This window comes from Papio anubis, chromosome 6, assembly GCF_008728515.1.
Source record: "Papio anubis isolate 15944 chromosome 6, Panubis1.0, whole genome shotgun sequence".
Lineage (NCBI taxonomy): Eukaryota > Metazoa > Chordata > Mammalia > Primates > Cercopithecidae > Papio > Papio anubis.
Window position 1 is genome coordinate 2,800,075 of NC_044981.1, and position 26,348 is coordinate 2,826,422.

The 26,348-nt window shown below is 47.3% G+C and overlaps 1 protein-coding gene across 13 annotated transcripts in view; it reads right to left on the bottom strand.

The window, feature by feature from the left end:
• SERPINB6 (serpin family B member 6) overlaps positions 1-26,348 on the bottom strand; it is a 30,125-nt gene extending 3,777 nt beyond the window's left edge. The window contains exons 1-6 of one of the 13 annotated variants that reach the window (XM_009204356.4): positions 11,267-11,355; positions 9,130-9,244; positions 8,028-8,202; positions 4,386-4,532; positions 3,445-3,562; positions 1,588-1,730 (exon numbers count right to left, since the gene is read on the bottom strand). In XM_009204356.4, the coding sequence (XP_009202620.1) occupies positions 1,588-1,730; positions 3,445-3,562; positions 4,386-4,532; positions 8,028-8,192 (573 nt within the window). In that variant the 5' untranslated portion in view covers positions 8,193-8,202; positions 9,130-9,244; positions 11,267-11,355. Of the gene's footprint in view, positions 1-1,587; positions 1,731-3,444; positions 3,563-4,385; positions 4,533-8,027; positions 8,214-9,129; positions 9,572-10,838; positions 11,884-21,656; positions 21,679-21,729; positions 21,750-26,331 lie in introns of those variants that run through there. The other 12 variants (XM_009204357.4, XM_009204355.4, XM_021936935.2 and 9 more) reach the window with 12 other exon arrangements.

Below are 26,348 nucleotides of genomic sequence, written 5' to 3' on the forward strand. Positions count from 1 at the left end.
CACTGCTTCAGGGTCCAAAGCTTCCAATCTTGTAATACAAAAAGATCTAACCTTAGTGACTGAATGATTCACTAAATACACAATTATGTAGACAAGTTCCATTTTATATAGAAGTAAATGAAATTAAGAATCTGTGTCAACTCAAAATCTGTTCCCTTGGAGGGACACTCAATACTGCAGCCCCTTCTTCATCCTTCTTCACTGCAGAGCTCAGAAAGCCCGGCAGGATTCCACATCTCCCCAAACCCACGGGACCTACAGCTCCGGCCTACACCATATAGAAAGAAGCTTTCCCTTTCTGAAAGGCAGAACCACCAAGGCGAAGGTTTAGGCTCCTCCCCGTCCCTGCCACCTGGACTGCTAAAGCCAGTTGAGCCATCTTGTGACCACGAGGAAGAAGACCACATGCTGAGGATGGCGGAGCAGACTCCCTGGGATCATCAGCTGGTGCCAGACCAGCCCAGGTCTCACCTGCCTCCAGACCTCCTGGTAGGGGGGATTAGCTCCTAGGAACTAAACCATGGTGAACTGCGGTTTCTGTTACCTGTAGTCAAACAAAGCCCTTGTACATCTTGTTAATGATTAAAGAGAGAAATAATTTTGCCAGGGGAAAATAGGACAGTTCATTTCAGAACAAAAGTTTGAAAGAAAATAATTCTTTCTGAATTGCGAGGAGAATAGACAATGAAAATAAATTTCTTGAGAAACTGAAGGCTCAAGTTCAAGTTAGTCTGGAAGACCTAACTATGGTCAATGATCAAGAATACACTGTAATTAATATATTCTGTCTACTCTGTCTATGTTCAAAATTTCTATAGTGAAAGATAAACAAAACGAGAGACAATAAAGTGGATTCAGTGAGAGGAAGATAAAGGGCCATCAGCAAATGACATCTTCCAAGCTGGAGGTGGTTAATCTCCGTGTCTATCTACATGTTTGGTTTGGTTGTTTTAAAACAAAAATCTGTACTTATCCTTACTATGAAGAGAGGACTGAATATCACTCATTGGTTCGGCATTTACTAGGCACCAGCAACGTTTTTGGCACTTGTCAGACTCCTCCCTGCTCAGCCTCAATTCAGCAGGAAGAGTGGTTCCGCCCCTGCAGTGCGGCACGGCGGCCAGCAGGAGGCGCGGTAGCGGCGCGGAGGAGCCGTGTGCAGCGCGGCGGGAGGGCTGGCCCGGGCTTCCCGGGACGCCGCCGGAGAGAAAGGAGCGTGTAGGTCCGGGTGAGAATGACGCTAGAGACCAGGGAGAAATGTCCGCTAGAGACCAGGGGGAAATGTCCGCTAGAGACCAGGGGGAAATGTCCGCTAGAGGACGGCACACCGTATCTGGAGTCTGAGCTTGAAGACCTTGATGGAGCCAGGGGGCTGCAGCTTCAGACTTGCCCTGTAGGTGGCAGGGCGGATGCCAGGAGCCCAGGGACAGCGGCCACCCGATGGATGGCAAACAGGAGGGGCAGGGGCAGGGGCGGAAGGGTCCCGTGGAGGCCCTCGGCAGGCGGGCCCCGAGTCCGGGACGCTCGTGTGAATGCAGGCGCTGCTCCGAGAGCCGCCCCCATCACCCATCACGGCACCTTACTCGCCTTGCTGACTTTAAACCGCCTCTCCTCGGTGTTCTCCTTGTCAAACTGTTCATTCCAGTTTCCTTTGAAATAGACAGCATTCACCAGAACCAGCCTCGTCAGTGGATCCACTGAGCCCGGAGACAGCAACTCCGCAATTTTACCTGAGCAGAGAATTAAAGACCGCGTTAGACAGGAGCGGCTGCTGATCCCGGACACACCGGGAATCGGCTGAGGCCCTCTTCAGCAGTCAAGTGCACGGATAGAGGGTTCCACTGTACCCCAAATATAAAGGGATGCGTGTCCTGAAAGCAAAGCAACAAAAACTTCTGATAAGAAAAACATCACCATTTGAATAAAACACACAAAGTGAACAGATACATGTTAATTATGCAGGATGAGTTCATAACACATGAGATGGGAAGCAGTCGTGGGTGCCTATGACTTAAAGACAGGAAGTTAAAGCATTGTCAAAAAGGTGGGCAGTTAAAAGATGTTCTTTATAAGCTTAAAGAACAGGTTAGGCCAGGCACAGTGGCTCACACCTATAATTTCAGCACTTTGGGAGGTTGAGGTGTGAGGATCACTTGAGGCCAGGAGTTTGAGACCAGCCTGGACAACATAGTGAGGCCTCATCTCTTTAAAAAAATATTATTAAAATTAGCTGGGCATGGTGGTGCTACCTGTAGTCCCAATGACTTGGGAGACTGAAGCAGGAGGACTGCTTGAGCCCAAGAATTGAGGCTGTAATCCCAGCACTTCGGGAGGCTGAGGCGGGCGGATAATGTGGTGAAGAGATTGAGATCATCCTGGCCAACATGGTGAAACCCTGTCTCTACTAAAAATACAAAAATTAGCCGGGCATGATGGCACACGCCTGTCATCCCAGCTACTTGGGAGGCTGAGACAGGAGAATTGCTGGAACCTGGGAGGCAGAGGTTGCAGTGAGCTGAGATCACACCATTGCACTCCAGCCTGGGCAATAAGAGCAAAACTCCATCTCAAAGAAAAAAAAAGAAAAAGAATTGAGGCTGCAGTGAGCTGTGATTGTGGCACTGCATTCCAGCCTGGGTGACAGAGGGAGACCCTGTCTTTAAAAAAAAAAAAAAATGTTTAAATTAAGAACCGTTGATAGACCAGGGCATGACCCGGTGTCCCACAGCAATGCATGAAAACTGTAGACCAGCCGGGCGCGGTGGCTCACGCCTGTAATCCCAGCACTTTGGGAGGCCGAGGCGGGCGGATCACAAGGTCAGGAGATCGAGACCACAGTGAAACCCTGTCTCTACTAAAAATAGAAAAAATTAGCCGGGCGCGGTGGCGGGCGCCTGTAGTCCCAGCTACTCAGGAGGCTGAGGCAGGAGAATGGCGTGAACCCAGGAGGCGGAGCTTGCAGTGAGCCGAGATCGCGCCACTGCACTCCAGCCTGGGCGACAGCGTGAGACTCCGTCTCAAAAAAAAAAAAAAAAAAAAAAAAAAAAAGAAAACTGTAGACCGTACTACCCAAGAGGGAGGCAGCTTGAGATCCATACTGAATCTTTTATGTTACTTATGAAAGGGAAAACTATATTAACATGAACCCCCTCCTCAAAATTAAAATGTGGATTGGTCCAGAAGAGGTGTACCAAATACTGAAAGACATCACGGGTACACTGAGGACACAGGGAGAAGCCAGAGACAACAGCACACATTGAGCATTTCCAAAATGTCAAATAATGGCAACTGATTTCAGAAGCAGATTTTTTAAGTTTGCAGTTATTCAGAGAAAAACAAAATCATTCCTGTTTAGAATCTTGTGAAGATTGTGAAGTCTTGTGAAGGAACTGACAATAAAATGGGTTCAGATGCTGTTACGAGTAGAAAGCAATACATTGTCACCTTCTGTCTTTTCCGCTACCCAGGAGTTGATGTGTTTTCTGGACTTCTCTACGGCGCTGATGAAGTCAAGCTCCTCCATCTCTGCTTGGTAGAATTTTTGGCAGGAATCTCTAAAAGACTAGGATAGACAGAGTGACGTAACTGCCTGGCTACAAAAATGATGAACACCAACGGCCTCCTTCTTCATTGCACCAAATCAGAAAACCTATAATTTTATGATTGACATACATAATTTACAAATAAATATGAGGACTTAACCTGAAATACAACTTCCTAGCTTTAGCTATATTTAATCCTACCTTAAAAATGAAGTCAAGGTCAGGTACTGTGGCCCACACCTGTAATCCCAGCACTTTGGGAGGCCGAGGCAGGTGGATCATGTGAGCTCAGGAGTTCGAGACCAGCCTGGCCAACATGGCAAAGGCCTGTCTCTACTAAAAATACAAAAATTAGCCGTGTATGGTGGTGGGCACCTGTAATCCCAGCTACTCGGGAGGCTGAGGCAGGAGAATCACTTGAACCCAGGAGGCGGAGGTTGCAGTAAGCTGAGATCATTCCACCGCACTCCAGCCTGCGCAACAGAGCGAAACTCTGACTCAGAAAAAAAAAAAAACAAAAAAAACCTAAGTTGAATCAGTCTCTGAATATCAAACAAACTTCACCAACTGCTGGATCCTTTAAGGGAGCAGCCATGCATCAAGGAGCTGTCTGATCAAGGAGCTGTCTGACAAGATGCTGACAAGACAGTTCAAAACCATGAAGTAGACCCACCTTACTGAAATGCAGAGAATTTAAAACATATTGGCAGGTGAAAAGAAACAAATTACAAAAGCCTACGTATGGCATAGTGGCATTTAGAGCCACACGCTTCCTGCTGGACCCCAGCCCCCACCACCTGGCCACCTTTCTTTCTTTAGTGAATAACAGCAAGTATGACTTACTGAGAGGAAATCACAAGACTTTTCCCCAAAGAGCCTGTTGGCCGTCCTAAGCAAGTACTGCGTGCCAGTCTTGTTCACTTCGGTGAGAAGAGACTGGAAGCCCTGGTGGATATCTCCACCACCGCCACTTTTATTGAAAGAAAGTACCTGAAATCAAAACCAGAATGAAAACACATCATTCCTGTATGCTCTGACTTCAGGAAATGAGGCAACCCCAAACTCAGCCTAACAACCATCCAGACCCTTACTACTGCTTAAAAGATCCATCCAAGGCCAGGCACGGTGGCTCACACCTGTAATCCCAGCACTTTGGGAGGCCAAGGTGGGCAGATCACCTGAGGTCAGGAGTTTGAGACCAGCCTGGCCAACAAGGCGAAACCCCATCTCTACTAAATATACAAAAATGAGCCGGGCCTGGTGGTGCATGCCTGTAATCCCAGCTACTCAGGAAGCTAAGGAAGGAGAATCACTTGAACCCAGGAGGCAGAGGTTGCAGTGAGCTGAGATCCTGCCACTGTACTCCAGCCTGGCGACAGAGTGAGACTCCCTCTCAAAAAAAAAAAAAAAAAAAAAAGGTCCATCAGATTAAAGGCCAGAAGGGTCTTGAAAGCCCCTCCCTGTACCCTGTCAGTGCTGGCATGAGCTGCAATGCCCTCCACAAACCCAGTCTCCTGATGCTCAGTACTTGGAGTCTGGTGGCAAACGAGGGTGCCAACCAGACCTCCCATCTCTGCAAACGCAGGCCGCTCCTGACGTCAGAAGGGGCAGGCTCCCTCCTGCCCGTGGGTCTGGAATGGCCCTGTCACTGGCTCTGACTAATGATACAGTAGGTAGAATTCAGTAGAAGTGATGCTGTTCCAGGCCTAGGCCCTGTTTAAAAGGCCTGGCAGCTGCCACGTTCACTCTCTTGTACCCTGGCCACCATGAAAGAAGGAAGTCCAAGCTATCCTGCTGAAGGCCACATGGAAAGCCCTGGAGAAAGTGCCACCACCTGTGGGGAGAGTTGTTTGAAGAATCAAGGCCTCCAGCCAGGCGCGGTGGCTCATACCTGCAGTCCCAGCACTTTGGGAGGCCGAGGCCGGCGGATCACCTGAGGTCGGGAATTTGAGACCAGCCTGACCAACATGGAGAAACCCCATCTCTACTAAAAATACAAAATTAGCCTGGCATGGTGGTGCATGCCTGCAATCCCAGCTACTCGGGAGGTTGAGGCAGGAGAATCGCTTGAACCCAGGAGGCAGAGGTTGCAGTGAGCCGAGATCACACCATTGCGCTCCGGCCTGGGCAACAAGAGCAAAACTCTGTCTCAAAAAAAAAAGAATCGAGGTCTCAGGGGTGAGAGAGGCCTTCTTGAACCTTCCAGGCCAGGTGTCCACTGAAACAGCTGCATGAGTGACCTGCACTGCTTCCTGGGAGCAGTCCTGCCCACTCAGGCCACAGAATCTGAGAAATAATCAATCATTGTTATTTCCAGCCACTAAGTTTGGGATGGTTTGTTTTGTGGCAACAGGTGACACATGCAGCCATCTAGAAGTGGAATTCTGCCATGACCAAAACCTAAAACATGAGGCCCTGGCCTTGGACCCAGCCAGACCCTGACGGACAGGACGAAATGACTCCTGGGGGCTGGAGAAAGGGGGCTGTGTGTGTACCAGCTGAAGAAGTAGAAAGAAGGTCACCCGCAGTGACAGGGAAGATGGGGTGTCTTCCCTGTGAACTCCAGCATCTGGCTAAGGGGTCCAGGATGAACCTGGCTTCTTTTTGCTGCCTAGGATAACACATGGGAAGAGAAAGATGAAAAGAAGAACTATTCCATTTTCAAGCAGAATTTAATTAAAGGAACTATTTCCAATCCAGGATGTGCTAGGTGGAGAATAAAAATGTTTCTTCTTCCCAGCCTCTCCAGCTGGCAAAAGATTCTAAAAGAGATGGCCTCAGGGCAAAGATCAAATCCCAGACACTGGCCTCAAGGGTGAGGTCCCAATCCACTTCGTTAAACCTTAGAAGATTCAGGCAGTATCTTACAGACCCTCTGGCAGGCTCTCCCGTGGCACCCTGACTCCCAACCCAACACAGAGCACTCAGGATGGGGGTGCGGGGCGGAGGGGTCTTTTGTCCAGGGAAGCAGAATTTCAAGTTGATAGAAATCCCACAGTGGTTTTCAAGCACTTGTAACAGCTTGGACTAAAAGGGAGAGACGGCTTAAAGTGCAGGGAGGCCTCTGGGTGCCCACGTTCTACAGGTGGGAGGTAGGCTGGGAGTGCAGCAAGCACGAGCCATTTCTTACAGAACAGGAAAGGAGCTGCCAAGAGCGACAGCAGGACACAGAGGGCAGAGCATGGCCAGGGCAGCAGCCGACAAGGGACAATTCCCGGAAGCTGCAGTGAAGGCTCATCAAGGCTCATCAAGGAACGCCCTGCAGCCAAGGCTGAGGGGTGGACAATACGTGCCCGGCTGGGCTTGGGAATTGCCACAGTACAGTGATGGCTACATGTCTCCCACACCTACTGTGATGGGCTGCATGTGTCCCCCCAGATTTACACACTGAGGTCCCAACTCCAGTGTCTCAGAATGGAACTGCATTTGCAGAGAGGGCCTTTACAGGGGGGATTGAAGTAACAAGGCCATTAGGTTGGGCTTTAATCCAATAGGACTCATGTCCTTATAAAAAGAGGAGATGAGGACGTGAGGACACAGGGAGAAAACAGTGTCTACGAGCCGAGGAGAGTGGCTGCAGGAGAAACCAACCCTGCCCACACCTGGATCTCAGACTCCCAGGGAACCACCAGGTCCAGAGGGCAGACCACAGCAGTCATGGGTGGCCCCAACCAGCCACGTCTCTGGTGTGCACACCCTTGCTCAGCCCTCAGAAGCAGAGATGCGCCTGCCTTTGGCACTGGGGCCTTGGCAAGCAGGATACACGTGGAGGCTTGATAGGCCCTTGTCTCAAGCCTGTCTTCTGGGAGCACTTCCACTCAGAACCCAGCCGCCTGGCCCGCGGGAGCCCAGGCAACCCTGCTGAAGGAAGCGTGTGGAAGGCCCCAGTGGAGAAGGCCACAGAGAAGACGCCCCAGCACCCTCCTGAGCCCCCGCTGACGTAGCCCCACAAGGGACCCACCCAGTGCCAAGTGGTGCAGAGGCACCACTCAATCCACCCAGATTCAACAACCAGGAAAGCTGCTGAGCTGGGAGAGCTGGTTACACAACCTCAAATAACCAGAACACTACTGAAAACATGTTTAGCTGACAAATGCCATTCTAAGAAGGCTTTACACGCAAACGAGAAAATAAAGACTCCTAACAACCAAAAACCAGATGACAGCACCCAAAGATCATCACAGGACTCAACCTGAACCTTGTGACTTTACAACCATCTACAAACTCAAGAACAAGCTAAGCCATGTGATGATGAAATCATTGATTCCCCTGAATCGGGCACCCCCTCTCCACCCCAATGGGTCAGCCAGAGTATTGTCCCCACGGTGCTCCAGCATGGGCGGCAAGCCCTTCCCTGCACACTCTCCATCCACACCCTGTGATACTGCACAGTCATCCGTCTCCAGCAATCCCTCTGCGATTTGGAATGTGGAGGACCAGCTCACTTGACAGTGAATAGCACCCGTGGCTGCCCTGAAGCTGTACCTGGGCCATCTGTGCAGCGGTGTTTCCCTTTGCCCCCATGTAGACCATGGCCAGGGCACAGGACATGCTCATGGGTGAGAAAAACACATTCTTCGAGTTGTCTTTACCCAGCGTTTTCAAAAGGTTTAAGGCAAAGGTGCCATTTGCTTCTGCGAGAACATCCATGATGGCAGACCTGGAACAAGACTGAAAATCAGAATCACATAAGCACAGCTTCCACGGGACTGCATCTCACACGCCTTACTGATAGTCACCGCCGATGCTGTGGTTCGGCGGGCAGACAGACACACACACACAACTCTGGGTGTTTCTTTTTAGGACCCTCCAAATTATTGTGTGTGTTTCTAATGTTAAGTGTGGAGAACGAAAGAGTTCTATGTGTAATGCGGCCCTGTTTTGTGAGGACTCCTCCCTGCACGCCTGCCCGTACATGGAGAAAGTGCGGGAGGAGGCACCCTGTCCCGGAGTCACTTTCTTGGGATGGAATTACAGAAGGGTATTGGCTTTTGCTTCTACGTTTGTATTCTTTGGTGTGTTTTGTGGGCTTAAATGTACTGTTTTAATTTGAAAAATATTCAAAATGATAAATTCACTGACAGTTACACAAGAAAAGATGGCCAAATGTGTTTATAATGAGAGAGAGAACCCCATTTCAGGGTAACAAGAGCCTTAAAATAAAAGAAGATAAATCAAGCCACACACAAAGATGCGTGAAAGCCTTTCAAATGCCTCCTGACCCTTGGATCTCCTTCTAGGAAATCCCTGCAGGTGGCAAAGCCCCAATCTTAGATCACGCTTGGGGACCTCCTGCTGCCACAAGCCAGGCCTTCCTGCTCCTGAACTCACAGCACACTCAGGGCACCACCTTGCCTCCCGGGCTATGGGGGCGTGCCCATCTCCACCTTCAGAGACAGGCGCAGGGGTAGGGTCAGGCTGCACACGTCTCTCTAGCCCCGCCGTGCAGGGGGTGTGGCAGCTCCAGCAGGGTCCAGAGCAGGAATACAGCTGGATCATCGGGGCGGGGGAGCTGGGTATCTTCAGGCAAGTCGGAATCACAGAATCACAACGTGTTAAAGCCCAGTAAGTGCTTAGAGAGACCTACCTTCAATACCCCTCTGCACTAGAGAGAAGGTGAAGTTGACAGAAGTGAAGCTAAGAAGTAGCTGGGCTTGAAACGCAGTGCCAACGCCCTGTCTGGGCTACTGCTCGAGAAGAATCTGCAGAATCAGGTGAGAGGACAGGGGCAGGTAAGGACCCCACAGGCAGTCAGGTTGGGGAGGAGGGGACGCGGGAATACAGGGATGCGGGGCCTGCCTGCTGTGACACAGTTCTCAAATGTTTACCAAATGAATATGTCCCACTCGGAGAATGCCAGCATTCTAGGACAGTCCCAGTGACTCACTTGAGCAGTGAGTGGGAACCCACAGAACAAGGAAGGCGAGAAGCTGGAGCAGATATTTCCTGGAGCACACGGGAGAGGGAAGGAGGTGCCTACTGAAGGCCCTGTGAGGAGATGCTGAATTAACCAGTTCTCCACCATGCATGCCTTTACATTCACAGCTGGGGTTGGCTGAACGAGTGCCCCAAAGATACCTGGGTCCTAATCCCTGGGACCTGTGAATGCCCTCTTACATGGCAAAAGGGACTGTGCGGCATGATGAAATTCAGGCTCTTGAGACGGGAGATTATCCTGGAGTGGTCCAGTTGGCCCTAAATGTAACCACAGGTGTCCTTCTAAGAGGGAGGCAGGGGGAGATCTCACGGGAAAAAGCAATGCAAAGAATAAAGCAAAAGGCCCCTCCACTGGCCTTGAAGACGAAGTGGCCTCAAGCCAAGGAGTGCAAGGACCGCAGCTGCAGTAGCTTGGGTGCCCTTATGATTACATATATGGAAAAGAATGTTGATTCTGTTCATTCTAATTTCACTCTACTGTTACTGGTCTGTGTTAACTGTTTCATGCTGAATTGTAATAAAATGCATTGGAATTGGCCTTAACTTAAAATACTTAGTTTACATAATCGAGTATGGCCAAAGAACTTTTCTCTTTGGTGGCACCACATCACAATGGTTGAAATTACTCAGATACGGTCCTGAAATGAGAACACAAGCCATCTATGCTGGTAACAGCAGTCATTGGTGTTAATCCCAGCACACATAACAGCCCCAGCAATACAAGGCCGGCCCAGGACCTTAACTAGAAGGTCACTGAACACATCAGATCTCATCTCATCAGGCCTGACCCACACCAGAAAGGATGCAGGCAGCTGCAGGGCGTATCCCTGTCATTAGGCACAAGGGCATCCCAGAAAGCAAAAGTGCCCAAAAAATGGACTCAGGGTCTGAGTATTCGGACAGCATGTGAACATTAATTATTAATTTTCTGTACCTCAGTTTTCCAAAGCCAAACTTTAGGTAAAAAAAAAAAAAAAAAAAAAAGGAGGAAGAAAGTAACTTAAATGCCAATTTGTGGTTAAAGTTTCCTCTTTGCCTTGAAGACATCAAAGCTAGTAATAGTTTGCCTGTAGGAAGTTTAATTCAAACACAGAGCGGTAAGGAGATCCGGGCTGGACCACACGACTGTCTCCCCAGGTCTGGGCGACCTGGAAAGCGCTGCGGAATTGGCCAAGCCCAGCACGGCCAGTCCAGGGAACACACGCAGGGGGCCGGATGGCAGCGTTCGGCGCCGATCCCTCGGCCTCTCTCCGCCTCCCGCCGGGCTCCGGACACTCGGCGCCCCAAGACTGAGCACGCGTCCTCCGGGTCACGGAGCGGGCGAGGGGTCACGGAGGCCGCGGGGCCCACGGGGGTCACCTGTGGCCCGGGAGGCTCTGCGCGGCCCCCATCCCGCGCCGGCCGCCTCTTCTGTGGGCGCTGGGCCTGTGCGCCCGGGGTCCCCGCGTCAGCGGCGTCACCGGCCGAGCTCGCGGCCACGCACGACTCACCGGCCGCGTCGCCGTCCTCCGCAGCTGCGAGGCTCCGGAAGGGAACCCAAGCCGGACGCTCGCCCGGGCTCCCGCCCTGCTGGGACGGCGAGGGTCACAGCCCCGCGCGGCCACGCCCCCTTCTCGGGGCTCCCGCGTCCCCGCGCGCCGTTGACCCGCGCGCGTTCCCGGCCCCGCCGCCCTCTGCCCCGCCCCACTCCCTCTCCCGCCACACACGCTCGCGCCCCCGGCTTTCCCGACTTGGGAGCGGCAAACCCAAGCCAGCGTGTCCGAGCGGCCCCCAAGCCAGACACTTACCCCAGGGCGGGGAGCGAGTGGAACGGCGGGTAGAGACGCCGGAGCCACCCCGGACCTCAAATACCCGCGGGGAGGCGGGCGGAGTCCCGGGTCCGGAGCACCGGGAGAGAGGCGGGGCGGGACGTGCGGGTCAACCCCACGCTGCCCGGAGGCCTTGGCTTTGACTAGTTCAGGGCCCCAGCGGCGTGTTTATGGTGCCTCTAGAGAGACTGAATGTTGGCCTGGTTCCAGAAAAGGGCCAGCTCCTGATACACGGCCATTCACTGGGGAGTGCAGAGCACGCATTTAAAAATGAGCCGACTAGATACAGCTCACAAAGACTTTGCTGATAAAACAGCTTGCGCCAAAGAAGCCAGCCAGGGGCCAGCGCGGTGGCTCACCCCAGTAATCCCAACACTCTGGGAGGCCGAGGCGGGCGGATCACTTGAGGTCAGGAGTTCCAGACCAGCCTGGCCAACATGGCAAAACCCCGTCTCTACTAAAAATACAAAAATTAGCCGAGTGTAGTGGCGCGTGCCTGTAATCCCAGCTGCTGGGGAAGCTGAGGCAGGATAATCACTTGAACCCGGGAGGCAGAGGTTGCAGTGAGCCGAGATGGTGCCACTGCTCTCCAGCCTGGTCCATCTCAAAAAGAAAAAAAAAAAAGCAGACTAAAGAGCTTTTGCAAGGCAAAAGGAATAGTCAAGCAGAGTACACAGACTACCCACAGAGTGGGAGAAAATCTTCACAATCTATACATCCGACAAAGCAGTAATATCCAGAATCTACAAGAAACTCAAACAAATTAGCAAGAAAAAAACAATCCCATCAAAAAGTGGGCTGGCATGAATAGAGAGTTCTCAAAAGAGTGTATACAAATGGCCAACACACATATGAAAAAATGCTCCACATCACTAATGATTAGGGAATGCAACTCAAAACCGCAATGTGATACCACCTCACTCCCGCAAGAGGGGCCATCACCAAAAGGCAAAAACTCAAAAAATAATAGATGTTGGTGTGGATTCGGTGAAATGGGAACACCTCTACACTGCTGATGGAAATGTAAACCACTGTGGAAAATAGTGTGGAGATTCCTTACATAACTAAAAATAGAATTACCATGTGATCCAACAATCCCACTACTGGATATCTACCCAGAGGAAAATAAATCAATATACGAAAAAGATACTTGCACACACATGTTAGCAGCACACTTCGCAACTGCAAAAACATGAAACCAACCCAAATGCCCATAATCAAAGAGTGGATAAAGAAACTGTGGTGTGCATATACGATGGAATGCTACTCAGCCGTAAAAAGGAATGAATTAATGGCATTTGCAACCTGAATGGGATTGGAGACCATTGTTCTAAGTGAAGTAACTCAGGAATGGAAAACCAAAAATTGTATGTTCTCACTCATAAGTGGGAGCTAAACTATGAGGATGCAAAGGCGTAAGAATGATACAATGGACTTCGGGGACTTGGGGGAAAAGGCTGGGAAGGGAGTGAGGGATAAAAGTCTACAAATTGAGTTCAGTGTATACTGCTAAGGTGATAGATGCACCAAAATCTCACAAATCACCACTAAAGAACTTACTTGGCAGGGTGGGGTGGCTCATGCCTGTAATCTCAGCACTTTGGGAGGCCAAGGTGGGCAGATCACGAGGTCAGGAGTTCGAGACCAGCCTGGCCAGCATGGTGAAACCCCATCTCTACTAAAAATACAAAAAAATTAGTCAGGCATGGTGGCACACGCCTGTAGTCCCAGCTACTGAGGAGACTGAGGCAGGAGAATTGCTTGAACCCAGCAGGCGGAGGTTGGTTGTAGTGAGCTGAGATCATGCCACTGCACTTCAGCCTGGGCAACAGAGCAAGACTCCACCTCAGAAAAAAAAAAAAAAAAAAAAAAAACTTGCCATGTAACCAAATACTGCATGTTCTCCAAAAACCTGTGGAAATAAAAAACTAATATAGATATATATTTTTTTAATTTAGAAATAAATTGTGTGTACTCTCAAGCGGTGTGTTCAAGGACTTCCGGTTCTCTCCAGGCCCATAGGGATTAGATCCCAGGGTACTGACAGGTTAGCCAAGGAAGTGTAAAAACTCCGTCTGCCATCTCAGATGGAGCAGTCTTGGAAAACAGAAACATCTATAGCGTCAATGGAAGTAGGGAAAATGCTAGCCAGGTATTTTACATGAGTTCAATTTTGAGAACTCAAGCTGTTTTACTCCCTCTGTCCTTACCCTAAGGCAGAGTTTCTCAACATCAACACTGCTGACTGCATGAACCCCATAACTTGTGGTTGGGGGTCTGTCCTGGCATTACAGATGTTTCACAAAATCTCTGGTGGAGATCCACCAAGTGGATGCCAGTAGCAAACCACACGCCCCTCCCTAGTTGTGGCTTAATTAGTCTTTAGTGATATAAATTGCAAATATTTCCCCCAGCTTGTTGTCTGTTTTCTGACATTGCTTCTGGTGATTTTGGCATACACTCTTTTAATGTAGTCAACTTTAATGATTTTTCCTTTATTGTTTCTGAGTCATAGTTAGAAAAACTTTCTCTATTCACAAGGAGCAGTATCTTTTAGGAAAAAAAAAAAGAACCTCTAGATTATAGAGTTCACCAATGTTTTCTTCTAGTATTTGTACAGTTTTATTTTTTATATTTAGATTGCTGATCCATTTAAAGTTTATTCTGGTGTATGGAAAATATAGATCCAATTTTAACTCGCTTTCAAGTGACTTTCAGTTTTTCCAGCTCTGTTTATTGAAAAACCATATTTTCACTAATGTCTTCACATGCCACATATGTTATGGATCAAAAAGCTACATATACTTGGGTCTGATTCTGGACTTTCAATTTGGTTCTACTGGTCAGATTCTTTCAATTATAGAGTTTTCCTCATATGATTTAATATCTCGTATAGTGCGTTCTCCTTACTGCTCTTCTGCTTCAGATTTTCCTGTCTATCCTTGCTGCTTTTTCTCCCATACAAACTTTTTTGTTTGTTTGTTTGTTTGTTTTGGATGGAGTCTCACTCTTTCGCCCAGGCTGGAGTGCAGTGGTGTGATCTCGGCTCACTGCAACCTCCATCTTCTGAGTTCAAGCGATTCTCATGCCTCAGTCTCCCGAGTAGCTGGGATTACAGGCGCATACCACCACATCCAGCTAATTTTTGTATTTTTAGTAGAGATGAGAGTTCACCATGTTGGCCAGGCTAGTCTCGAACTCCCGAACTCATGATCCGCCCTCCTCAGCCTCCCAAAGTGCTGGGATTACAGGCGTGAGCCACTACGCCCAGCCTCTCCCATACAAACTTAAGAGTCAACTTGTCTAGCTCTGAAAAAAAAAAAATCTTGTTGGTGGGGCATGGTGGCTTACACCTGTAATCCCACCACTTTGGGAGGCCAAAACAGGTGGATCTCTTGAGGTCAGGAGTTTGACACCAGCCTGGCCAACATGGTGAAACCCCATCCCTACTAAGAATACAAAAATTAGCTGGACCTGATGGCGTGTGCCTATAATCCCAGCTACTTGAGAGGCTGAAGCAGGAGAATTGCTTGAACCTGGGAGGCAGAGGTTGCAGTGAGCCAAGATGGTGCCATTATACTCCAGCCTGAGTGACGGAGTGAGACCCTGTCTCAAGAAAAATAAATAAAAATTTTAAAAAATAAAATTCAACTATAGTCAAGCAGGCCAGGTACAGTTGCTCATGCCTGCAATCCCAGGACTTTGGGAGGCAGAGGTGAGTGGATCACCAGAGCGAGACTCCATCTCAAAAAATAAAAATAAAAAATAAAATGAAAATAAAAATAAGTCTTGTTGGTAATCTATTAGAAACATATTGAATTTACATATTACCCTGTTATAAACCAACATTTGTACTTTGATTTAGTTGTTCTAGCAAGAACATGCTGGGTCTTTCTGTTCATTCATATAATTTTTTTCCTTTTTCCTTTAAAGTTTTGTTCATGTAAGATTTGCACATTTCTTGTTTAGTTTATTCCTAGTTATTTTATCTCTTTGCTGGTATTGTATGTAAGCAAGTTTCTTCCATTATATTTTCCAACTAGCTTTTGTTTGTGGATGAGAAAATTAATTGTTTTTATGTATTAACTTTATAACCTGCTTCCTTACTTAATTTTTTTACTATTTGTATTTTTTATTGATTCTTTTAAGTCATCTATAGCTATACTATATCACCTATAAATAGAAATAGTTGTACTTCTTTCTCCAATGTTCATCCCTCTAATCGTTTTCTCTTGTTTGATTGCATTGGCTGATACCTTCAATGGAGCAAATTGCTCGACCATTTGTGGTGTTAGTATCTACAAAATGAAAGGGTGAAGCCCTTTTGGCTTCACCAAAGGGCAAGTTGTTCGTAACTCAATTGCTTCCTCTCAAAATAGGTTTACTGGGCAGGGAGACCTAGGAAGGGGTTCTGTAGTCTGGCATTCTCTGCCGTCCCGCCTGGATTTAAATTAGGTTGAAGAACTATTTCCAAATTACATAGGTTAATAATTCTGGGCTCAGCATCCTCCTAGAGAGACATATCTGGCAACAAGCTGTTTCGTACATGTTTATGACATTTTCATTACATTGCATTCTAACAGGCTTACAGTGAAAAGCAATCAAAACCAAAAGCAACCAGGTTTTTAGTAATAGATGAGTGCACAGTCGGAGAACTACTCCAATGAGTGGTTCTGATGCTCGTGGGACAAAGGCCTGGGTTTTCGTTGTCTATGATCAAACGTGAAAAAGCAGTTTGATGTGGCACCACTGGAAATGCATACAGGCCACTTTTCCCCTCTTTAGCCATTTTCAGAGGGGAAAGGAGAGGGGATGCTAGCATTCTCCAAAAAAAGATGGTTTTCTCCTGGAAAACCCGCCTCCAGAGCCTCACGCCTGAAGTTCTAAAGGTAACATTCAGGCTCTTCTATGTTTTTTCTCTTTCCCCTCTTTCTCATTTAATAGGGAATTGGTCAATCACGCAATATACCGTTGGGGCTAACCTCCCGGTGGAGAGCCTCGCCCTCTCTCTGGACCCAGAGTGAGGAAGGAAAGATGAGCAGGGGTGAATCAGCGGACTTCTGAGTCTCATTTTAGTTTTCCTCAGAACTTTTCAGGGACTGGGCCTTCACTCAGGAAATTTCCCAGGCAGCTGTCTTGAAAACTGAGTTCAGGGTGCCTCTAAGCTATCTCAGTGCCAGGTGGTGGCTGGAGGAGAGGTTAATGCCACTGTTAGAGGAAACCAGAGAGCTGAAGGCAGGAGCGTCATAGTCTGTTTGCAGAGGATCACACTCACAATTGTTATTCCATGGAACTCGGTGATTCATTGGTGTAACGTTCAGAAAATTCATTTCAAACATAAGATGTCATAACAAAGACCTGCCTTCAGGAAAAGTCTTTTTCTTTCCCACCAGCTTAATTGGTCCCTGCTGCTAACCGTGACTGAAAACATATGGGTTTTACTTAGCAATAGCATGACATTTTCTTTTCTCAAACTTCTTTGGATGGGGACTAGTTCAGTTTTGGTTTGAAAGGACTTCAGTACTCCATGTAAAATAAAAGTAAACAAAGCCTTTTTGGTGTGTAAACCAAAAAGTATCTGAGACAAGTATCAGTCAATTTAGAAGTTTATTTTGCCAAAGTTAAGGACGGGCCCATGACACAGACTCAGGAGATCCTGAAAACACGTGCCTAAGGTGGTTGGGGTACAGCTTGGTTTTATACGTTTTAGGGAGACATAAGACATCAATCAGTACATATAAGATGTACATTGGTTTGGCTTGAAAAGGTGAAACAACTCTAAGCAGGTGGGGAGGCTCCAGGACATAGGTAGATTCAAAGACGTTCTGATTTTCAGTTGGTTTAAAAGAGTTTATCTGAAGACCTGGAATCAATTCAGTTGAAGGGAGTGTCTAGGTTATGATAAGGAGTTGTGGAGACCAAGGTTCTTATTACGCAGCTGAAGCCTCCAAGTAGCAGGCTTCAGAGAGGACAGATTGTAAATGTCTCTCATCAGACTTAAAATGTGCCAGACTCATAGTTAATTCTCTCCTGGATCAGGAAAAAGACCTGGAAAAGGGAAAGGATTCTCTACAAAATGTAGATTTCCCCCACAAGAGACAGCTTTGCAGGGCCAATTTCAAAATATGCCAAATAAATATATTTTGGGGTAAAATACTTTGATTTCTTTCAGGGCCTGCTGTTTGTCATGTGATGCTATATGAGGGCCAGGCTGGAATTTGGTGTCTGATTTCTACAAAAAAAAAAAAAAAAAAAAAAAAAAAACCTGTTTCACTAGTATTACGATCTCTATTTTAACGTTAATGTTGGTCAGTTGTGTCTGAATTCCAATGGGAGGAAAGCAAGTCCTGCCCCCTCTTCCCATCATGCCCTGAACTAGTTTTTCAGGTTAACTTTGGAATGCCCTTGACCAAGAGGAGGGGTCCATTCAGATGCTTGCAGAGCTGAGAGTTTTATTTTTAGTTTACAGCTGTTTACAAGACAGTCTGAATTTACAATCAGGAAATTGGAAATAGAGATTTGCCAGCTTTAGCATGTGTCCCTGAAACTTAAAAAAATAAAAATAAAAAAGATTTACTAGGGATCTTGGTCATGGGTACTAAACACATCTCATTTATCTCATTTTACTTTTCTTTTTTTTTTTTTTTTTTTTTTTTTTTTTGAGACAGAGTCTCGGCCTGTCACCCAGGCTGGAGTGCAGTGGCTCGGATCTCAGCTCACTGCAAGCTCTGCCTCCCGTCACGCCTATTCTGCCTCCTCAGCTCCTCCCAAGTAGCTGGGACTACAGACTTCCACCACCTCGGGCCTGGCTAGTTTTTTTGTATTTTTTAGTAGAGACAGGGTTTCACCTGTTAGCTTTGTGGATAGTCTCTGGATTCTGACTGGATCCACCCGCCTCGCCTCCCAAAGTGCTGGATTACAGGCTTGAGCCACCATACCGCCCTCATATTTTTAATACTTTTTCAATTTGGGACTGTTGCAAGTAAATATTTTGTATTGCTCCACTTTATTTTTTGGAACACTTCCCTTTCAAATGTTAGAAATCATAGATTGACAAAAACACATTCAAAAAGAATGTGTAACCCACAAACCAGCTCATCTAACACAAATCAGGTTTGGTGTAAGAACACAGCACTGTAACTCACCCATGACCAAATCAAAGAACAGCAACTAAGAGATCGCTGTGAATGAGTACATTCTGTTCTGCTGACATATCAGCTCTAACACAAAAAGGGAGAAAAGGAGTTCTCCTGAATAACTGTGACTATTTCACCGTGACACTTACATTATGTAATGTTATCATTCTCCTTGTAAATTTCTCAGAATTTCATGGATTAACAGACTCATAAAACTTAAAGAGCATTTCTACCTTGATGTTAATGGTAAAGATGGATTTGAATTTATTTAGCAATACTTTAAAAAAAACTAGGTCACAGTGAATTGAACCAAGGAAGGCTCAGTGTCTAAATGGTAAATAAATAATAAACTGGGGCCATAGATGAGTAAAAAACTTACACTAATGGATAAAACATCCTAGTTCACTGTATTTGGTTAACTGAATATTTATCATACAACTACAATGCAAACATTGAGATTGGTCCAGAGCTAGAACCCCTGCCCTCCAATAGAGGACATAAGTTCCTAGGCAAGTACCTACACCTAATTTGTTTTCCTTATAGATAATGTAAACCAAAAATAAAATTATAAGTACCCCAGCCGACTAAATGGACCTCCCCACCAAGGCCATTCTAAAGTTAGTGTGAAAAACTAGTTCAGGCCATGATGAAAAGTGAGGCCAAACATGCCTCATTCTCATTATACCCACCTGCCTTTGGAATCCAGGCACAATTCCTCATCTTAACGCAGACATTCTCTTCTATTGATTCTATCTGCATGACAGGAACCTTAGTCTCTGCAACCCCTTATCTTAACCCAGACACCCAGACATTCCCTTCTACTGATTCTAAGTCTTTAGATAATAACCCTTTTCAACTAATTGCCAATTAGAGCTTTATTTTATTTTATTGTATTGTATTTATTTATTTATTTGGAGACAGGGTCTCACTCTCTTGCCCAGGCTGGAGTGCAGTGGCATGATCTTGGCTCACTGCAGCCTCGACTTCCCAGACTCAAGCAATCCTACCACCATAGCCTCCCAAGTAGCTGGGACTACAGTCACATGCCACCACGCCAGACTAATTTTTTTATTTTCTGTAGAAACAATGTCCCACTATGTAGCCAGGCTGGTCTCGAACTCCTGGGCTCAATTGATCCTCCTGCCTCCGCCTCCCAATGTGCTGGGATTATAGGCATGAACCACTATGCCTGGTCAGAAAATTCTTGAATTCACCTATGAACTGGAAGCCCCCATTTCCAGTTGTCTGCCTTTCTGGACCGAACCAACGTACATTTTACATGTATTGATTGATATCTTATGTTTCCTTAGATTGTATAAATCCAAGCTGTAGCCCGACTACTTGGGCATATGTTCTCGAGATTTCCTAGGGTTGAGGATTTCCTGTGTCAGGAGTCATTGGTCACTCATATTTGGCTCAGAATAAATCTTTTCAAATATTTTACAGAGTTTACCTCTTTTCATCAACAATAGTAAACATTGCAATGTTTCCTAGGAACAACAGAAAAATTATCCAAATGACATATAGCAATACCAATCAGCAGTGTTTCTATACTTTTGTTAGAGGCATTTGAACCAGACCTACTCCATCTTGAATACAGGTAGGTCACATAAGGCTGTGCTTTAATAAGTATCATGGATCATCAAATATGAGAGCTACTGGGCTGCATTGCCAGGAGGAGGTTAGGCATTCTTAGTCACAGGATGAGATAACAGGTCAGCACAAGATACGGGTCACAAAGACTTTGCTGATAAAACAGCTCGAGGTAAAGAAGCCAGCCAGAATCCACCAAAACCAAGAAGATGACCAAAGTGACCTTGGGTCCTCCTCACTGCTCATCATACAGTAATTATAATGCATTAGCATGCTAGAAGACAGTCTGCCAGCACCAGAACAGTTTACAAATGCCATGGCAATGTTAGGAAGGTACCCTATATGCTCTAAAAAGGGGAGGAACCCTCAGTTCTGAGAGTTGCCCACCTCTTTCTCAGAAAACTCATGAATAATCCACCCTTTGTTTGGCATAGAATCAAGTGATAACTGTAAGTATAGTCAGCTGAGCAGCTCTTGCTGCTGCTCTGCCTACAGAGTAGCTACTCTTTCGTTTCTTTACTTCTCTGATAAACTTGCTTTCACTTTACTCTGTAGGCTTGCCCCAAATTCTTTCTTGTGAGAGGTCCAAGAACCCTCTCTTGGGGTCTGGATTGGGACCCCTTTCTGGTAACACTTTGTAGCTCTCATATCTGAGGGACCATTAGAAAAAAAAAAAAAAAAAAAAAGCAACCACTCCCAGTGACCCGCTTGGTAAACCTGACTGGATCATGGATCACTTCTAAAGGACACCTAGCAGGCAGGCAGCAGAGAACCTGCTATGAGGCCGTGAATACGGACAAAATTCATGTAACCTCTCCTGCCAGTGTAAGGAAGTCAAGGAGGAGAGTTTAAAATAAGATGCTGTTCAAAGTGGTGCCAGACACAAGGAACAGAGATCGGATGAGACCACAGGCAATCGGCAAATACAAGATTCACTCTCTTCCTCTGAGAGGTGGTGACCCACTTTCCTAAGAGAAAAGTGTTTGGAAGACTAAGGTCCCGATTTTTTCTGCCCCAGGAAAGCTTCTGGAACAACACTTCAGGGGCTGCTGACAGGCCGCTCTGCTTCTCACCAGCCGTGAGCGTCCAACCACAAAGCAGGCCCCAGGCTTCTCTGTGTCTCCTCTGCAAGGTCAGGCTGGGGAAGACCTAAGCTCCGCTCCCTGCACCATCCCTAGCTTGTGAGAGCAGCCACCACGCTCCCCGCTCCTGCATTTATTGCAAAGAGCCCAGCTTCCTTCCAGAGTTTTCTAGTACCGAAGCAAACAACCTGCCTTATTTTCTGTTTTGTTTTTTTTTGAGACGGAGTCTGGCTTTGTCACCCAGGCTGGAGTGCAGTGGCCGGATCTCAGCTCACTGCAAGCTCCGCCTCCCGGGTTTACGCCATTCTCCTGCCTCAGCCTCCCGAGTAGCTGGGACTACAGGCACCCGCCACCTCGCCCGGCTAGTTTTTTGTATTCTTTTAGTAGAGACGGTGTTTCACCATGTTAGCCAGGATGGTCTCGATCTCCTGACCTTGTGATCCACCCGTCTCGGCCTCCCAAAGTGCTGGGATTACAGGCTTGAGCCACCGCGCCCGGCCTAACCTGCCTTATTTTCTCAAATGCCTTCGTGGAGGGTTGAGAGACACCGGGACTTACTTTGTGGGTGGTCGCTCCCCAGCCTTCCTTCCAGATTTGCAGGGACTAAGTGCTCGACCCTTTCTTCCCTTACCTGTGAGAGTAGACCTGGAAGTGAGGTAAAGCCACGGTCCTTCAATCTAGGCCGAATATTGGCTTTGCTCCCTGCTCCCTGGAATTTTGAGACAAGTCCAGCATGGACTTGTCTCTCTCACTCGTACAACTCAAGTAGTTCATTGAAGTGGGTGAAAGACCCAGAAATGCAACCAGGCCACACTCTCCTACGTCTGGAATTTGTAAACCCTTCCCACAGCAAATGCATATACTTGAGGTCCCTCCCTCACTAAGTAACAAAGCTGGAAAATCATATGAGACAAACTAGTGACTAGTTCCCCATAACTTCGTGCACTAATCTTTGTTGCACGAGCATTGTATCAGATCACAGAGAATTGAGACATAGAATTGCAGGAAGCATGGTCCTTCCTTTTTCAGGAGCTCAGATGGCTGGGAAAGGCACTGTGCCCACAGAAGGGCATGTGGCTGCTCTAACCGGGCACGCAAGCACCTGTGAGAACGGAAGCCTGGAAGAACGGCTCTGCTGGCCTCAGGATGTGTTCCCTGGGGCATCAGCTGAGCTCAGACTCATAGGAAGAGTAATTTTCCAGAGTTGAGAAAGAACAAGCAAGTGACAAAGATTCCTAGCTTGGTCAAACATTAGTCAGGTTTCTTTTTTGAGATGGAATCTTGCTCTGTCACTCAGGCTGGAGTACAATCGTGCAATCTTGGTTCACTGCAACTTCTGCCTCCCAGGTTCAAGCGATTCTCCTGCCTCAACCTCCAGAGTAGCTGGGATTACAGGCATGCACCACCATGTCCGGCTAATTTTTGTATTTTTGCTAGAAATGGAGTTTCACCATGTTGGCCAGACTGGTCTCGAACTCCTGACTTCAGGCGATCCGCTCACCTTGGCCTCCCAAAGTGCTGGTGGCGTGAGCCACTGCGCCTGGCCCATTAGCCAGGTTTCTGAAACTTCTATTAGGTCTACCTGTGCACTTCCATGTAAAATCTAGTTTTAGCAAAGAACTCCCCAGTTTCAGTGTGCAATTGTAATGCCCAGACCTTTTGTTCCCCAAAGAAGACCACCAGAGTCCAGAGTCAAAGCCAAGCGGCAAGGATCTTTTACTGCAAGTTCGAACTTGGTCCCTCCATTCCACAGCATACAAGAGGGCCCCGAACAATGCGAGTGCTTGCTTTTTATAGCCCGATGTAAACAGGATATGTAAAGTTACAGGGGAACAAGGTAATTCTCTTGGTTACAGCATTACAATTGGTTAACGTTATACATTTAGCATTTTTTATTGGTTCCCGCTGTGTCCTTATCGGAGATTTCCCAGGTGGTGTTTTTCTAAAGTTGTGAGATATATGGTGGATTGTGTTTGTGCTGGGCTCAGGGAGTTGGGAGATATATGGAGGAATGTGCCTGATTTCTTTCACAATCACCCTTGGTATCTGATCAGGCTCCTCATCCTCCCCCACCTCCCAGGGGCTGTCTGATCCCCCTGACCTGCCTTCCGCAAGAATCCGGTGAGGCCGGTTTAGCCAGAATCCCCCTGACTCCTGATGTGTCTCCTCAGCCATTTTCCATCCACTGACCCCACCCTTTCCTTGGCTGTAAATCCCCACTTCCTCAGGCTGCGTTTCTGGTTAAGTCCAATCTCTCTCCTGCACTACAACAGTTTCTAACCCTATCGATTTGGTCCTGAATAAAGACTTCTTTACTGTGCTTTAATAAGTATCATGGATCATCAGATTATTTATTTATTCATTTATTTTTTACCACAGGCAACAGAAAGGTGCAGTGTGACAGCTCACAGGGGCAAAGGGTGAGCGTGCTTTAAGAGAGGAGAGAAGGGTATGGGCTGGGGAGGGGCCCCCAGGGAGGTTGGGTAGAGCTGGATGGGGTGTCAGGGATGGACTGGGAAAGAGTCCTTGTGCCATTCTAGGAAATTTGGGTTTTATCCCTCAGACATTGGGGAACCAGCACAGGATTTTAATAAGAGGAGAGGATTGCTTTCTCTTTTTTCCCTTCCTTACCCTCTTTTTTCCATCCTTTCTTCTTTTCCTCCTCCCCCCTCCCCTCCGACCTCCACGTCTCACTCCATAGTCCAGGCTAGAGTGCAGTGATGTGATTATAACTTGTGGCAGCCTCTACCTCCTGGGTTCAAGCAATCCTCCTGCCTCAGCCTCCAGAGTAGGGACTACTGTCATGTGCCACTACACCCACTACTTTCCTTCTTTTCTTCCTTCCCAACTCCAGCATCAGGTCTTAGGCTGGGCAGGGTGCAGAAGACAGTGACAGCAGGGGGCTGGTTAGAAATTGGCCTCAGGAGCCCAGAGCACAGGTAATTTGGGCCTCAGCCAGGCACTGGCAATGGTGATGCCTGTGAGACAGAGAGCTAGTTAGGGAGCAGAAATCACAGGCTATACTGACCAAGTGGATTTTGAGAGAGAAGGGCAGAGTTCCAGATGGTTTGTATTTATTCTAACTCAGAGAACTGGATACATGAAAGAGAGTATATAGAGGGAGGAGGATCGGACCTAGGGGTCAAATAATCAGTTTGAGTCCAAAGGGGCTTAGAGTGCTGGTGAACATGTAGGCGAAGATGTCCAGAGGTCAGGGAGAAATTATGACAAAGGTAAGAGTTATTGATGCTAAATGAAGCTGGGGGAGAAACTCCTTGGTCCAGCAACAAAGATTTTAAAAGACAACTTTGAAAAGAGCACATAGTGAAGAGGACAGAGAAGGAGAAGACAGAAGAAACAGAGAACCAGGTCAGCATCTGCTGCTGGTGCTGAGAGGAAGAGGAGAGTCAGAATTGAAAAGGGTATTTCTCATTCCCAAGTCTTTAGTTACCAAGGGACGGTAGATGGGATGAGCAAAAACTGAGTCCGATCCAGGCCTGAAGACACATGGAGAGAGTCATCTTAGAATTCTCTTTCAAGAGACTTATTTGGGATGAATGAGAAGGCGAACTGGAGTTGGAGGTGGGACTGTATCTTTTGAGATAGGAGCCTTGGCTGTGACCCACACAGTGTGTGAGGAGAGGTATCACACCTCTTCCACCCCTACAAATTGATACTCTCATATTTAAAATCTGAGTTAAGGCCAGGTGCGGTGGCTCATGCCTGTAATCCCAGCATTTTTGGAGGCTGAGGCGGGTGGATCACTTGTGGTCAGGAGTTTGAGACCAGCCTGGCCGATATGATGAAACCCCATCTCCACTAAAAATAAAATAAAAAAATTAGCCAGGCATGGTGGTGTGTGCCTGTAATCCCAGCTACTCAGGAGACTGAGGCAGGAGAATTGTTTTAACCTGGGAGGTGGAGGTTGCAGTGAGCCAAGATCACACCACTGCACTCCAGCCTGGGTGACAGAGTGAGACTCCGTCTCAAAAAATGATAATAATTAATTGATTAGCCAGACGTGGTGGGCACCTGTAATCCCAGCTACTTGGAAGGCTGAGGCAGGAGAATCGCTTTAACCTGGGAAGCTGAGCTTGCAGTGAGCCGAGATTGTACCACTGCACTCCAGCCTGGGTGTCACAGCGAGACTCCATCTCAAGAATAAATAAATAAATAAAAATAAAATATGAGTTAAATGTAAATAATTGTGTTGTTCTAGAGATTTTTTTTAACATCACTGGTCATAAGAATTTGAGGAATAGCTAAATAACAAAATCGAGGTTTCTCTCTCTGTCTCTCTTCCTTTTTCCATAACAAGAGAAGCTCATCTTCTTATCTGGTCTGAAATCACTTAGGTGACATTTCAAAATGCAAATTAAGAGCCAAGTGGGCAGGTCCCCAATGCGTTGGATGGGCCACAGCTGACTGGGCAGCCTCCCTTGAGCTCCCAGGACTTTGCTGAAGGGAGTGGGGTCAAGTTGCATGAGGAACTCAGGAAAACTGCTCTTCCTGTGCCAACTTAGAGACACCTAGAGAGCTTCACCAGAGTAGTTTTGACCAGGGATACAAAGCTCCTGTGACAACAAAGCTCCTAAAACTGAAAAAGTAAACATGGAAACAAAAATATTGCGAACAGGGCTCAGCAATTACGAGGCTACATTCAGCTGGTGTTATCAGGCCTCTGAGCCCAAGCTAAGCCATCATATCCCCTGTGACCTGCACGTACACATCCAGATGTCCAGAAGTAACCGAAGATCCACAAAAGAAGTGAAAATAGCCTTAACTGATGACATTCCACCATTGTGATTTGTTTCTGCCCCACCCTGACTGATCAATGTACTTTGTAATCTCCCCCACCCTTAACAAGGTTCTTTGTAATTCTCCCTACCCTTGAGAACGTACTTTGTGAGATCCGCCCCCTGCCCCCAAAACATTGCTCCTAACTCCACCGCCTATCCCAAAACCTGTAAGAACTAATGATAGTCCCACCACCCTTTGCTGACTCTCTTTTCGGATTCAGCCCGCCTGCAGCCAGGTGAAATCAACAGCCTTGCTGCTCACACAAAGGCTGTTTGGTGGTCTCTTCACACGGACGCGTGTGACATTTGGTGCCGAAGACCGGGGTCAGAGGGACTCCTTCTGGAGACCAGTCCCCTGTCCTCACCCTCACTCCGTGAAGAGATCCACCTACGACCTCGGGTCCTCAGACCAACCAGCCTAAGGCATATCTCACCAATTTCAAATCGGGTA